The sequence below is a fragment of the Toxotes jaculatrix genome, chromosome 5 (assembly GCF_017976425.1).
Source record: "Toxotes jaculatrix isolate fToxJac2 chromosome 5, fToxJac2.pri, whole genome shotgun sequence".
NCBI classification, from domain to species: Eukaryota; Metazoa; Chordata; class Actinopteri; family Toxotidae; genus Toxotes; species Toxotes jaculatrix.
In genome coordinates, this window is record NC_054398.1 from 27751183 (window position 1) to 27767503 (window position 16321).

At 41.6% G+C, this 16321-nt stretch overlaps 1 protein-coding gene across 5 annotated transcripts in view; it reads right to left on the reverse strand.

Moving 5' to 3' along the window:
* Positions 1–16321, reverse strand: part of ptprz1a (protein tyrosine phosphatase receptor type Z1a) — a 63296-nt gene that overhangs the window by 17382 nt on the left and 29593 nt on the right. The window contains exons 3-13 of one of the 5 annotated variants that reach the window (XM_041038878.1): positions 15644–15823; positions 13754–13905; positions 13379–13474; positions 11770–11836; positions 11526–11683; positions 9020–9170; positions 6792–6976; positions 6192–6318; positions 2821–2861; positions 2124–2730; positions 549–1085 (exon numbers count right to left, since the gene is read on the reverse strand). In XM_041038878.1, coding sequence (XP_040894812.1) covers positions 549–1085; positions 2124–2730; positions 2821–2861; positions 6192–6318; positions 6792–6976; positions 9020–9170; positions 11526–11683; positions 11770–11836; positions 13379–13474; positions 13754–13905; positions 15644–15823 — 2301 coding nt within the window. Of the gene's footprint in view, positions 1–548; positions 2731–2820; positions 2862–6191; positions 6319–6791; positions 6977–9019; positions 9171–11525; positions 11684–11769; positions 11837–13378; positions 13475–13753; positions 13906–15643; positions 15824–16321 lie in introns of all 5 variants that reach the window. The other 4 variants (XM_041038877.1, XM_041038876.1, XM_041038880.1 and 1 more) reach the window with 4 other exon arrangements.

The following is a 16321-nucleotide window of genomic DNA, read 5'->3' on the forward strand; positions in this document are numbered from 1 at the left end:
CTACATGCTGGACTCAGGTCTCTCTTGCAAACCATGTACCATAATATGCAATTTTTTTTATATATAAATAAGATGAAATGATACATTTCTTTTTTACTTTCTTACATAATAAGGGCATTAAAATTAGTGAAGAAACTGCTGGTAAATGGTCGCTTGTACTTGCCTCACTTTTTAGAGAAACTAAACACGCAGGTAGAAAAGAGCACTGAACTCTGTGATTGACATGGTCTCCCTACCAGACATTCCACCAGATGCATGCTGGGATAGGTTTTCACCCTTTATAAGGAGAATGAGCGGTTTAGAAACGGATGGGTGAATGGTGCTAAAATTAAAGAGCCTCAAATGATGATGAAGATAGTGATTCAATGACGTTATGGGATCCTGTTGGTGACTGTGACAAATTTTCCTACTTTCGCTTTCACAGACAAAAAAAAAAAAAAAAAGAGATGTAGTTTTGTTGTTGACAGATGGTGGATTAGTCATCTTTTGGATGTCCAGAACTTTTCCCGATCCCTTGGCATTTTGCAGCTTTTTTTTTTTTTTTTTACCTGCGACTGGATCCTCTTCCTCCAACTCTTTTTCCGTGCGCTCGGAGATACTGAAGTCAGAGGACGTCTCGTTGTCATACAGGCTTTCACCCTGCCCTGAGCCGCTCTCCTCCTCCCCACCCAGCGACCAGGGTGAAGTCGAGGTTACCGTAAAAGTGGTTGGAGCTGCAGTGCTTCCTACCTCCGAGGTAATGGCACTGCCACTCTCGCTTTCAAAATAGAATGCTGAGGAGCGTTCGTCTAAATCATCTGGGCTCTGGCCGGACTCCAAGGTTGTAGACGGGGGAATGGTGTTAGTGAATTTGGTTGAATAAGGGAGTGCGTTCTCTCCTGAGGCTGAGCTCTGACCCCTTTCCCACTCCTGATCTATGCCCTCCTGGGAATCAGGGAATAGGGCTGACCCGGAGGCACTGCTGCTAGTGTCTAACACCTGTCCCTCTGGGGTGGGGGTGAAGGGGGAGGCTGTGGGTGAGGATGGGAGGGTGGAGATCCCATTTGACACAGAGAACCAGGAATCCCTGACGCCAGACGCTGTGGCTGCAACAGAAACGGGCAGGTCACTGTGGGTGGCTTGGACAAGGTGGGAGTATAGAGAGGACGATGAGGGAGAGATAGCGCTATGTGAGAGCAGAGGCTGGTCTGAGGACAGACCATCAGAATCCACCACAGATAGAGAATAGAGGTCATCTATACCAACACCAGAAGCCGAAAGGAGGCCGACACTAGAGTAAAGTTCTAAGCTAGCAGAGTCCCAGGCTGAAGATGGCAGGGGGACATGAGGAGAGGCATGCAACCAGGATGAGGACGCCGATAGCTCCAGAGAACAGCCACACATGGCGTCCACATTGCTAGCTAATGGAAATCCATCACCGCTGACTTCAGGGAGAAAAGACTCTATAGTGCTCCCTGTAGCATACCTTGAGTCCTCAAACCCTGCTAAGAAAGAGTGGGATAAGCCCGGTGTTGTGCCAGAGAGGGTGAAGTCACTAGAAAGCAGAACTGAAGGCTGAAGGGTGGGGCTTAGAGACAGAGACACTGTTGAGAGTGACGGATCCCAGGACGATTTAGACAGCTCGGCAGCGACGGTGGTGCCAGACAAATCTGGCATTGTTTGGAGAGGAGGGGTATCGCTAAACACTAAGGGGTCACCTGAAGAAACCGACGAAGACGAAGACCCAGACATCAAATCACCATCGCTATCACTATCATCAAACTCGACACCGGGGAAGACGGGGTCAGTCTCCCAACCAGACAGGGGGTGCGAGGGGTGAGGGAGGCGAGGCAGGGTGGAGGCAGTGAGCATGTGGGTTGAAGGAGAAGCTGGGTCTTTGCTAGACAGCCGTACATTAGCAGCATGCTGGGAGTCCATTGCAGAGGCAGACAACACAGGCCAAGACGAGGAAGGAGGGTCATGCAAGCAGGTGGAGGGGGCAGTGTTGGGGTCCATGGTGTCACAAAGAGGGGAGGAGGTGAAGGAGGAGGAGGAAGAAGAGGGGAGGACAGAGGGGCGCTCACCATTGGACATTGGCTTTGCGGGCTGCAAGAGAACATCACTCAACCTGACAGAGGTCGTACCGGGCGAAAAATTAGGCATGCTGGGACTCGTGGGACTACGTGGACCAGCTTCACTCGAGGAGGAAGGCTGGGAGGTCGTAGTGTGGATTTCTGGAAGACCTCCACGTTCAGGGGTGGCGTCTTCGTTTATGGGACTCCCCATGCCTTGGTCAGTCTCAGCCTGGATGAAGGATGATGATGTTGTTGTGCTGCTCATGTCACCAGTGAATGTAGGAGTAGTGGTATTAACACCACCTTCTGGAATGATGCCTCCAAGGACACTGTCCGTCTTTGTATCGAAGTATAAGGGCGTAGAGGGAGCTTTGCCACTGAAGTCAGCATCTCCTCTGGTTTCTGGTGTCAGGGTGACCTCTGGTGGCTCTGTGGAGGTACTGCGGTGTGCTGTCTCGTCTGAGTTACTCAGTTGGCCAGACTGAGTGGATCTGACGGTGGGAACTGGATCAGTGGTGGTTCTTCTCTGACCCGTCTCCACTGTTGTGGTTCTCATGCCAGGTAGAGGTAAAAGAGGTGATCCAAAAGTCGTGGTTTGCGGCGAATTTGCAGGAATCAAGGTTGGATCATAATCCTCGGCTGGGACATTCCAGGACATATCGGGTTCATAGCTGTCCTGTTGGTGACAGGAAGACAGCAATGACTAACAGCAATAGTTGTAACTACACAATAACATGCATTTTTCTGAGGAAAAAAGTTTCCTTACCTCATCATCAAATTCATCTGAAACTGGATCCAATGCATTTTCTGGAAAAAGGCACAGGTTGCATCATTAGTTCCTCAAGGACTAAAATAACTCTTACAAAATGTCCTCCTGGGCTATAGAATCTAATTCTTGCCTAGTTTGGTTTTACAGTTCTCTGGGTTGTATTCATGTTGTGTTTTCATATGGTTGTGTACTTGTATGTAGGCAAATGTACCGGAAAAACAATATGAAAAAACAGACATGACAAAAGGGTAAAACAATTTGAAAACAATGTGATGAGAACATCACGGAGAGGAAAAGGAAAAAAAATGTAGGACACTGTTTCCGAATACTTCAGAAATTAAAATAAATCTCTATTTTCATGTTGTTACACCTACAAAAACTTGATAAGGAAATATGAAAGTGAATGTGTAGTTCTTGATGGATGTAAATGTGTGAAATGGAGAAAGTGGACAAGAGGGAAAGTTTGTACACACCACTTTAAGCAGCGTCTTGGCTTTAAGATCACGAGAATACCAAATGGGGATGAACACTTGCATGCAACACATCAGGCAAATTTGAACTTTCATGCATGGGTTTCCCCCAAAGACACAAGCAAACACAGAAAACCTTGAGCAAAAAGCATTTGCAACTAAACTTTGTTTCATCCTCCTTATAAAACTAGACGAGCCAAAGACAGGAATTTGACCAGACAACTTTTAACTACTTTCCTCTGATTATCTAAAAGTTTTGGTTGGTATTCAAACTCTGCCCATCTGTCACCAAAGAGGGATAAAACAAACTCACAAACAGGGTTATTTGCAAATGCCACTTGTTGACCGAGCTCAGACGCACAGCACACAGTGGACATGTCAGGGGCAGGTGTGGCTCTTACCTGTCTGAGGCTAAGTGACACATCATGGAGACCAGATCAAACTGGTTTGTGAAGCATGAGGTGAGGTTTTACAAGTTTAATGAACTGGGTTTGAAGGAGATGAGGGTTTTTTGGGGGGAGACTGAGGGACATTTTGCTTGAAAACAAATTTATCAGTGGAAAGCTCCTGATGCTCAGAAGAATGAATAAAATCCGAATGACATGAAGAAGATTTAATTTAGAAATTAGAACTTATCAGTCAATTAATTAATTTGGGAATCAACAGAAAGTTAACTGATTATAACTTTTTTCACTTTACATATAGTATATATTATATACAGTGGGGTCCAAAAGACTGAGACCACTTTACCATTCAAGTGAATTCAATTTCTTTCTATAAAATATTATATAATCATAACATGTTTTAATTACAAATCTAAGATTAATCTATGGGCTCATGTGGAATTACTCAATGATTAATGATAAATCTAAACTAAGTATTTAATAGGTTCTCTGATAGGAAAAAAATAGTCTTTAAATTAAAAAAAAAAAAAAGAAAATGTGAAGAATTTTTCCTAAAACATTTTAAAATATATTTTCTGTGGATTAACCAACTGTTCCATTGGCTAACGGTTACAGACATAAACCTAGCTATTATTATTATTATTATTATTAAGGTGGCCAAGTTGCTGCAGCATTAAGCTAACCTTATAATTTTTATATAATTATATAACCACTTTGAGTGAAGCCTTTATCAACTACCATCATGGTATCTTGTGTTTGTTATTTTTAAAATATGACCTTTGTGGAATGACAAACTTCAAACATGTTTATAACCAGAATACATCAATTTTTTAAGGTGGGACGTTAGGTGCCGCTTAGGTGCCGTTAGCTTAACCAGACAATGGTCTCACATTCAATCAGTCACGTAAACTTACTGAACGTTGCAGAATATCACTCATTCATGCGAGCTGACACTGAAATAGGATGCAGGGGATTATTTTTTCTTTGTAACAAGACATTTTAGTTTATTTAATATAAATCTCAGTTATAATACAATGTTATGGTGATTGCCATTCCAATCCACAAAATGTTGCTGCAGACATGCAAACATTTCTCTTACTGTGAGATGCAGAAGGAACAGACGCCACAAAATGAAGACAAAACAGAGATGAGACTTTGTCTTTCCATGTGACATGAAGAGACAGAGGAAATGACCCCAAACCAAGTGTGTTCTTTCGTCGTAGAAATGTGGAAAAATGTAGAGACAACACATTTGAAGAGTTCACAGAGAAGCAGTTAAAAACACAGGAAAAGATGAGTCAAACAAAAGCTCTACATGTGTGTGTGATTAAATCCTCACAAACGAGAAAATGTAAGTATACCCCAGAGTGAAGCGTAGGGAGGGCGAAGAGTGAGATAAAGAGGCAGAAAAACAACAAAGCATTGTTCAGGGTTCAGAGGGAGGATGAGTGGGAGGATGGAAATGTTTCTAAAACAACAGAAATGAGGCTGGAGATAAAACATATCGACCAGAAAAGGAAGCAGAAGTGAATTTAACTGAACCATTAACAGTAACCTTTAGCATGAATCTCTCCTGTCAATTCAGACAGTGACTGTGTTTCCACATACAGTGAATTGGTAATTTGTACAAGGTGTATTTATCACTTTTTATTGTAGCAAGGCTAGCAGTTTCCCCCTGCTTCCAGTCTTTGTGCTAAGCTAGGTTAAATACGTCCTGGACTTAGCCCTGTACTGGCCACGCAGAGACCAGACTGACAATCATTTTCTCAGTGGATTCTGAGGACGTAAAGCCTGTTGGTCTAAGTGTTCGGTTACTGAGATGTTTTTGTTTTCTGGCATTACTGTCCAGAAGCCCATTTTACCAGGAAAAGAATATAAACACTCAAGTCAAAATTACTAGACACGAAATCAAAATGATTCAAAGTTGATTTTTTTCAAGATTTAAACATTGTGTGTCACAATTATGAGAATAATCAGAATTAGTTAACAAGCCAAAATTTTCTAAATTTTAAAGTTAAATTTTGACTTACTCACACACCTATACAATATTTAGTCATAATAATAAGATAAGTCAAATTTATGACTTTAGAGTTAGAATTATGAGAGTAAGTCAAAATTTAGATTTTTTTACAAACTAAATTTACGAGATATTCTAACATAAATTAATACTAAATTAAGATTCACTGTTTGTTACTACTTCACCACTTCCACTAAAAATTCTACTTATTAAATTCTATCTCATAATTTTAACTTATTTCGCCATTAATTTGACTATGTTGTAATTCTGACTGATAACTTTGACAAACCATGAGTTTGTTTGATTGTTGTTTTTTTTACAATAATTGATTTGTTTTTTTCCTGTTGGGAACTAGCTTCCATCCTTTTTAAAAGTCGTATTGCTCCATATTTCAATCCAACTGCTGCATAGTGGGAAACATCTGTTCAGTTCATCGGCCGGACTCTACACTCGGGACTTGTGCACGGTCACTCTTACCGGGGTCGTCGGCGGGCATGTCGACTGTCAGCAGGTCACTCATACGTCCGTACAGACCATTGGAGCAGACTGCCACCACCTGGACCATGTAGCTGGTGTTGGCTAACAGATCGTCGAGTATCGCTCCCTGGTGGTGGGAGAAGGAATGACACAAGCATTAATGGAAAGGATGGTGTCATGGGTGTGGTGAGGACTGGGTGTGATGGTAACCTAGAATAAGTGAAAGCATACTGAAAAACATGAGATCAAATTGCAATGATGATGCATGGTGATAAATGGAAGATGTTCAATTTCCAGAGTTAAATTTAAAACTTTTACTTTTAATTTAAGACTTTTTAATCCTACACTGAATACTGTTTAATATCTGTTTCACAATTCACAATTTGAAAGTATGTTGGAAAACCAGTAGGACTGAACTATTTTTTACTATTACATTATTTTTCCAGGGCTTTCCCAGCAGTATTTCTCAATAATTCTTGATGCTATTCAGAGAGCAACTTGGACAGAGCTGCTAATTCAGGCTTGATAGAGGTGGTAGACTGCTGACTTTGAGGAAATGGTTATTGATAAGATGATACTCGTGGACTCTCTCTCTCTCACCACATCCTGGTCTCCATCAGTCAGGTATTCAGAGGGGACAGAATTTTCCAGGTTAGCCAGTCGGTAGCTGACAGAATATTTCTCGATGCTGGTGTCGTACACCGCCCGTGGCCGCTCCCACGTCACCAGCAGGCTGCTGAGGTTGTAGGGCGCCGCCTGGATGTTCTCGGGCTCTGAGCTGCAGACTGACAGAAACACACACACAACAACAAATTATTAATGCTTAAATAATTCTATAAAGACTTTTTTCTGGCTTCTTCTGGTTTGTTGAACTATTTACTCAAACCTGTCTTGCACTTACCACACACCACACAGACATGGAAATCCAAATCCGAAATAGGAAATTAATAAGGAAAACTATTTAACAGTCATTTAGAAAAGGACAAATAAGAGTTAGAAGTCAAATGGGGGCTGATGGAGGCTCATTAAGTTATCCCTGTCTGTCATCTCCTGCAGCCTGAGTGTGATTCTGGGTCAGAGTTGAGATTACAGGAGCAGAGATAATGCAGATGACAGACACTCAGAGGTCTGGGATTAACACAGATTAAAACAGGCTGAGGAACGATGACAATAGACAGGAGGAGGCTCTGTCTTTCCAAACACCGACGCATCTCTGAGCTGAACCTAAAACCTCTGCTCTCTCCAGCTTCACCCTTTGACCTTTATCCTCTGAGTGAAAATGTCAGGTAATGTGTCAGTTGCTATATAGGCAATAAAATCTGTGGTGAACATGCATATACAAACCAGTTTTACCAGCAATCAGAGGCGCATGTTCTCCACTATTAACACTGACAAAGACTAAGTGGGTTTAAAGGAGGAGGGTGACATCGGTGGCTTCAACCACTAGAGGGCAGAACGAACCAGGAGAACAAACCCCATCAGAAACTTTGATTCAGGGCAGTTTCACTGTACCGTTGAGTGACTGTAGTTAAATGAACCATAATTAAAATCATTTGGACTAACAAGCATCAGCTCATCTTCACAGACAGACCCACATTTAAAAGTGCATGAGAGGCAATCGCACTGCAGTCTCCAGAAAAACCCTCAACACTGTTAGATGTTCTTTACATTCGGATTCCTCTTTTATCTAAACACACAGAACATCTAGCTCCTCATTTCAACATTAAATGACCATAATTTTTCCAAGTCGTGCTGTGGACAGTGGTGATGGACCTCGTACACATGCACTCTCAGTGGGATCCCAGTCCACTATTAATGCATCCGTAACCATGACTCCCAGAAATGACTTTTCTATAACATACGCTTTTTGTAAACTTTTGAAACTGTAACTGTCTCCAGGGACAATAAAAATCAGGCTTACAAACAATATTTGCAGGTAAATTTTGACAGTGGAGCATCTGAGTTGTTTATAGACTAAAATACTCTTCAGTTCAAACAGCAAATGATCCCCTTGTCTCTACCACCAGAACTCGCCCTCCATAAAAACCATTGATCAATACACTTCATTACTAATTATCGAGTACAACTAGCGTGCAGCGTGAAAATCAATGGTTATCCACGTCGACCCGCTTTCTCTCTGTCACTGAGATTTCATTTAGGTCACTGGTTCTATTCTCATCTCTTTTTTTATCCATCACTTGTCTGATCCATTTAGACTTTACTTAATTAGCATGAACCTGTATTTTCATACTGGAGTCAAACTGAGGTGAGCCAGGTGAGATGTGGTGTTAATGAGGAACATTAATGAGCGTCGTCCTACAGCAGAGACTCAGAAATGCTCATGAGACTGTTCATCACCTGAATATCTCTGTGTAGAACTTTTTCACAGTGGAGTTCATAAGGTGGTTTAGCAAGTGAGCTGAACAGAATTTATACTACACTAAAAGATATGAAAATATTTTTTCGATTCTTAACATTTGTATATTTGTATTTGTCTTTTATTTTATATGTATTCAATGTAGAAAGGATAAAAATCGATGCAGCAGAAGCAGAGACATCATCTTTTTCATTCCATTCATTCTTCTTCCTTGTCAAAAACCTGTTGCCTACATTACCCACAATACATGATGTTTGTGAGCTGTTGCAGTTAAAATATGTCATCAAAGAAGGGCTGAGGGTACTGGGCACATGCAGCACTTTTCATCCATCCACAGCTGTTTTCTGATGAACATTACAGCCTCGTGGGGCCTGTAGCGTGGCAGCAGCCTGTGTTGCTGGTGACAGACTCACAGCACAGACAGGAAAAGTGTAGGACTTTGGAGACGTACCTGGTGTGAGCACCTCCTCGATGCCAGTGTAGGAGGAGAACACCTGTCCCATGAACTGCTGCTGCTGCTCCCTGTAGTTGTTCTGCAGGTAGTCCATCAGCATCGCGTATCCGGCCTGCTGCATCGTCATCACCTCGCAGAACATCTCCAGCTGCACACAGGAGCCACAGCGACACAATAACACAACAACGTCAACAAACAACACTCTGAGTAACAGCGGTGAGTCAGACTGAGGGAACTAAAACTAAACGTGACCTGCAGCCTGATATCAATCACAATGATTATTAGACTTATCAATTGAGGAGGTGAGTGTTGTTGCGATTACAGTGGCTTCTGTCCTGAAAACAGTAAATGAGTTTTTTACTCAACCGTTTGATAAGGCTAAGAAGAATAATATGTTTTATCAACAACACTTGAATTTTAAGCTGCAGAAAAAAGAATTGAAATCAGCTGCCTGTAACTACTGAAGCTACTTAATTAAAAAAAAAAAACTTAATGGAAGAGGTTTTTCTCCAGGACTGTTGCATTAGACTGCTTCAGTTTTAGTGAGTGTATCTAATAAACTGACAACTACAACGTGCGTATCTGAGAACATGGCCTCCCATGAAATGATGACTTCCATATAAAACATATATATGTGATATTAATTTCAAAAAATAAAACACATACTCCGTGTCTGTCAGACCTGACAAACGTGTCCGGGTGAATGACTCTCAGCGTCTCTACAGCAGTTCTCTGAGCAGGGCGAAGTGAATGGTCTGCCTCTGTACCTGCTCAGGTGAGTCACTTCCCTCTGGTTACACAACACTCATCAACTGACTCACACACAGTTGACACTGCAGCAGAGTTAGGCTTCGAGTCCATTAAGGCCATTTGTGCTTGTTAAAGTCGTGACTTTAAACTATTAAGCTCTGGCAGCCGGAGCTGAGCTGGAATGTAGACCGGCTGAGACATGTCACAGAGGTCTGGAGGGACCTGGAAACCCTGGAAGTCCTGGAACGGCTAAGATACAAGGTGGAAGAGGGACATCTGCCTCCATTATCACAGCTGTGATGACTTAATCTTTTTCTTTGATAGAATTACATGTGTTTTATAGATGTATTTATGAGTGGAAGTGTAGAAAAGAAGAGCCTATTTCATGTAATTAGGATTCATAAAAAAGACAAAAAAACAATAAACAATATGAAAACGTGTACTTTTATGTTACGGTGTTTTCACACCTTTGATTTGACAGTGTCATGACAGAAGTTGTACATTTCTAACTGTATAGAAAGTGTGTGTTGTCTGCATGTAAAGGGTTTTCACAAGTGTAGCAGGACAAATGTGTGTGTGTGCATGTGTGAGGGTTCCTTCTTTATGACAGCTGTGTGTTCAGAGTCAGTGTGTGTGGTTGAAGATCATGTCAGAGACTCAGCGGGCGTCACATGGAAACCTTTTTGTAGAAAAGCTTTTGTGTGTGTTTTCATGTTTGCTGAAGTGTGTGTGTGTGTGTGTGTGTGTGTGTGTGTGTGTGTGTGTGTCTCCGCGTGTTTCAGCTTAAATACCGTAAAGATCTTTTGTGAGCCAATATTTGTTTGATGTAATGACTGCCTCTGTATGGCTGTCAATCATGTTTGGCCTGAGGGCAGTCAGTCACACACACACTGACACACACTCTCTGCAGGATTGCTGACAGCAGCCTGCTGTTTCTCTGCCTCACCCATCATCGAGTGTTTCCTGAGCTCTGGTATGATAATTCCTCCTTTCAGCTCCTTGAACACGTTTCTAAAAGGTTGTTTACGGACGTTTCTCTATTCGTGTCTCTTGTCTTTTCATCTTGAACAAAAGCTCTAAAGCTGACGTCTGGTTCTCAAAGGACCACACGGGTGGTCACGCATGGTTTCTGTCCGTGCATATTCTTTCCATTACTGCTGACTGTTTTTCAGGTTTAGCTTTAGCAGCCTCTGGTTCCCGTTTTAATTCTATGTAGCAGAGGATTTTTTTGACATTGTGCAGGTAATCCATCTTTGTCAACATTTTTTTCGTCATGTGGTGACGCAGTTGCTAGGAATGCTCAATCGGCCCTGGTTTATAAGTCTGAATATCCTACACGTTTTTTATGGCCTCACATTTTAGACCCCACGTGTGTTTCATCTGACACGTTTCAGGATTTTCAGCAGTATTTTACAGGAGTTTAACCACATCGTCAGTCATGAAGAGCGTCTCCACTAACATCAGAAGAAATTATTTCATTTTAATTAATTAAAGATATCGTTGAGCTTTGGGGGAAATAATGATGCTACTTCACAAATGAAGGGTCACTTCTTTAATGACAGAGGTAAACGTTTAAATCGTCATCTAAAATCTGCATTGATCTTATCAGGTGACTGACTGATTGAGCACAACATCCTCTATGGCCCCTGTTTACTCTACATTTACACCAATTTTTCAGTAAAACCAAGTAAATCTTTGCAAAACAAAATGGTCCAAATTAGAACATGAATACCTAACATAATACACTTCTTACCTGTTCGTCAGAGATGGCCACCGTGTTCTTGAAGACGATCCACTCCACGATCTCGCTGCAGGGCGGCGTGGTCAGAGAGCCGTTGTAGATGAAATATTTGTCTGTGTAGTTCGGCAGGAGACCTCGGAGGGTGAAGGGCAAAACCCCAGCGCTCTTTCCTGGACCGCAGACAATATAACGTGAATAAACACAAAAGAAGAAGAAGAAGCAAGAGAACAAACAGGACACAAAGAAGCTGACCTACCGTATCTGCTGACACTGTTGATACTGTCAATGATGGCTGCGTAGTTCTCATTGTCTTCAACCGTCGTCTGTGAAGAGAAAATCAACATAATTATGTCATACAGTCTATTTTTTTCATTGATGAATGGAAACTGTTCATAATGAAATGCCCTATACCCATAATGAAATGAGTTACAGACAGTCCGGGTTCAACATCGGCAGGTCAGAAATCTTCAAACAGACCTGACTCTGGTGGAAAATATGACTGAACAATGAAATTTAATACAACATTAAATGTATTTTAAAATAATCAAAGTATGATGAATTCCTAATGATAAAATGTATTAAATTAATGACACCTGGACCCTGATAAGCAGTAAAACTTACATGGATGGATTAACTAATTACTTTTGGCTGTTTAGCCCTCACTGCTTGCTAATTTTTTTTTTTTTTAATTTAAGTTACTCTACAATCTTTTAACAGACCTACTGACAACCGCAACTTCGAGAACCCCTGGTTGTAGGAATCACTGCGTTGTTAGAGGAAGCTGCATTCTAATTATTTGTTTGGGTTGTAGCAGAAATGCTGTGGGCTCCTGTGGATTCCACCGCACTGGCTTTAACGGCACAATGACAGGCCCGGAGGTAATCAACATACTTTACTGGAACAGTGACAGACTTTGATGTCAGATCCAAAACATTAAAGTGGGCGTTCATCACCTAAACCAGTCTGACAAGAAATCACTTCAGAAATCCATTGGAGTGCTCTATGCATTCAACTTCTCCAGATACATAAACATTTCTGAGAGCTGAAGATTAAGGACTGTAATACCTGCAGTGTTCAGCAAAACAAAAGTAAAACTTTTTTTTAAAGTTTGTGTTTTTATTTATTTCTTAAGGAGAGACAAAGTGCAGAGGGAAAAGAAGGGGCATCAGGCCACCAGACGACCCTCAACATGAATTCTGGAGAGTTAAAAAAGTCCAAACAAAGGGCCAGTTACCTGCCATGGCTGCTGGCAGAGCACAAAAACAAAATTTACCAGCTTTTATGTGCTGGTTTGTAGTTTTCCCACCCTGCTCTCCACCCAAACTGCAGCCCTAAACACACAGACAACACACACACACCAGCCTGCAGCTTCACATCAGACGTTTTTCTGAGCTTCGTTCCAACATGGCCTCTGTCGGTTCAAACATGCCAACGCAGCCGGAGGCAACGCGAGTGCACAAAGCAGAAAGACAGAAAGCATGCACGACGCTGGGTACGAACCCTGGCATTGAATACGAAAACACAGACAAGAGCTCAGCAGTGATCCTGAGACAAAAATATAAATCAGACTGTTCAAACGCAGGGTACTAGCTGAGGCACTACTACAGCGTCCGGGTGGTTTCACGCAAAAGACTTTGATTCATTCCCTCAGTCCGACTGTTTTTATCTTCTGCTCATCAATAAAGTCATTTTCTGCCAACTTTTAGAATTGCAGAAAAGCTTCTCAGATCAGACGTTTTGTGGAATGAGCACCAACTCTCAAACTTTAAAGTCTGAGTGAGTATCAGAATAGAGCTTTTTAAACAAATCTTATGCACAGAATAACACACAGTCTCTTTCTCTCTCACACACATTCACACACACACCTCAAACAGCACAGCGAGTGCCGTGATTCTGCCTCCGGCCTTGATGGTTTCATCTAAAGACTCAAACCGATGAGCCTCGTAACAGTAGATCTGCATCTGTGGGAGAAAACAGTGAATGTGAATGTTTAAATATGTTAAATTAGACAAAGAATATTTATTGTTATTATTGTTATGATTATTAATAATCATAACAATAATAATAATGACAGCAGTTACAGGGCAGTTCCTCTGAACTTTACTTTTATTACTTCAAGTACATTATTGCGATTATACTGACATATTTAAGTAATGCAGGATTTCTACTTGTAATGAAGTATATTTATAGTGTTGTATAAGAACGTTCTACTTCCTCCACCACTGATTTGAATGTCTCACCTCTAGAGGGTATTTGACTCCATCCAGACTGTGTTCGGAGCCGTCTGAAGACGCGTTGCAGCGCCCCCAGTGGAAGGTGATGCGTCCGACCTTGAACTTTGACCTGAGGCCTCCTCCACTGACATAAAACTCTCCATCCACATCCACCGCCACTGAAAAGAGAAAGGACACAACCACGATCATGTATGTGAAACTAAATGCAATGTACTTTGTGTGTTTTGTTTTTTTATCGTCTGCAAACAAACTTCACTGCTCAGATCAAATCTGTCAACTGCTGCTAAAGCTTTGAAGACTCAAACACGACAAAGCCAAACCTCTCAGAGAAAATGATGGATTATAAAAGGTACAGAAGATCAAAAGATAAGAGAGTCTACACCACATAATACTCCACCAACACCTTTACAGGACTGTCAAGCATCAGTCGTTAAGGGGATCTTCTTCAGGCTGGCTTTTGTTGGACTTGACAAAAGGTCCCCTCGAGGATCGAAACCTTTTTTGATGGTGTAATAACCGTGGAGCATTATACGGTCCTTTCATCTTCTGACCTGTACTGTACATCTCAGCCCACCTTCTAAACAGAACGGCCGTGCGACTATTGTTTTGTACAGATAATATATATTTTTCATGTGAATGCACTGATCAATCTGCTGAAGGCTCTGCACACTTTAAGGACTCTGTTTGCTTTTGCTTGGTTTTTCTTCTCTTCTTACACTTTGATCTGCGTGTGGTTTGCCTCGTTCATGTCCTCTTTTTTGTCTGTGGTCTGTGTGTGTGTGTCTTATGTTCTATTGTGTTTTCTTTTAACCCCCGTCTGAAATCTAATTTCCCCTTGAGGGAGGGCAAATATTGACTCAACTTGTCGCTGATTAACTTGTGCTGAAAAGTTTGTTTGCACCGAATCAAAAGCATGAATTGATCCACACGCAGCATCCGTTACCTCTTTTTCTAAAATTGAAATCTTCCATTTGCAGCAGAGTATGCTCCTGAGTGCCCGGGAGCTTTGTAAAGAGTGTGTATGGATGGCAGTCTGCACCTTGAACCTACACTGGGCCCATTTGTGCGCTGATAAAAACAGGTTTAAGTACTGTCGGCCTGAACCGTGCTCAGATTGTCCACCAAACATCTCCATTAATGAAAGCCTTTGGTGCAGCTGGCGGCCGAACAACAACTACAACAGAGTGCTTCTTATTTCGCTGAGAGTCCCGTTGCTAAGAAGCATTGGATTCGTCTGTTTGGAGCTTTTTGAAAGGCGAGGCGGGATCCCTCTTGTCTACAATTTCACTCAACAATTACACTGAATGCACACTGTAGGTTATTGTGTTTCACACCACTTAGAGACAGGAAATATATAAAAGGCTCTCAATCCTGTCAAATAAGAAACTGGTAACTGTATCCTGTACAATAGGACATCACTGTATGAGAAAAGACCCTCAGTGTCTGTCTGGGAGAAAATGTCATGGGAGGGGTGGGGGTTAATAAGGAAGTAAGGAAATAGATGGCTGTAGTTTGAGTGATGGAGGTCGGGACTGATGTTTCTCTCCTTTCAAAAAACAGCTTTTAAAAGGACATACATGCCTGCGATATCATACGTTTTTATGATATAGTAGGCACGTATGTCCAGTGACTCACATATTAGGAAAAAACTTTTTTCATTTTACTTTTACATAAAAGGGACAATTCATGATGATGTTGCGAAATTTCCTCTTTAAACCCTGAAGTTCATGTAAACAAACAAAAAAAACTTAACACGCTCACAGTGACATTGCTAACATAGTGATGCTATAAAGTTTAACATGTTGGCATGCAAACCTTTGCTAACAGCTGAGGCTGTCACACGTTATTAGTTTTGCAAATTGAAATTTAGACGTTGAAACAGGTGTTTGTTCTCACCAGTCTTGCCGTCATTCTTGATGGTTGTCCCGTCGGTGGTCGGACTCTCCCAGCCGTCAAACTGCAGCTTTTGGTACTGCAGCTTCACCTGGGCCAGGTTCTCCTCGATGTTGATGGGAGACTGCTTGGCGTTGCTGCAGGATGGAAACTTCTTGGCCCAGTTGTTTTGGTTTAATGTTCCTGAGAAGCAAAAAAGAAATGAGAAGTGTTATTCACACTGATCTGATGCAAGAACTGTACCACATCCTGCTAATACTGCTGTGGACAACACAGCTCTCCTTATCCATCACCTGACTCCAGGCGCCAAACTATAATTGTGTTTATTTTATAATATAATTTACGACTGCTTCCTTATCTTATCACCTTTTTATGTCTCAACAATCCCCTTTCTGTAGTTAATACTTATGCACAGTGAGTTTTAACAGAAGAAGAATTTTCCCAGTGGAAATTTTGCCCTTGCCTCCCCCATAAGCCACTTTATTAGATACACCTGCACAGTGACCTCTTAATAAACATATAGTTAAAGTTACACATTTGACATTATAAACTTTGTACAGGTAGAATTTATAGCAGAGCTGTTTTAAAGTACTCATGATATTGTGACTGCATGAGTTGGACAAGTTGATAAAGTGCAGACTTCTCTTACTAATTATGCAATGACCACTCACAGGTGTGCTG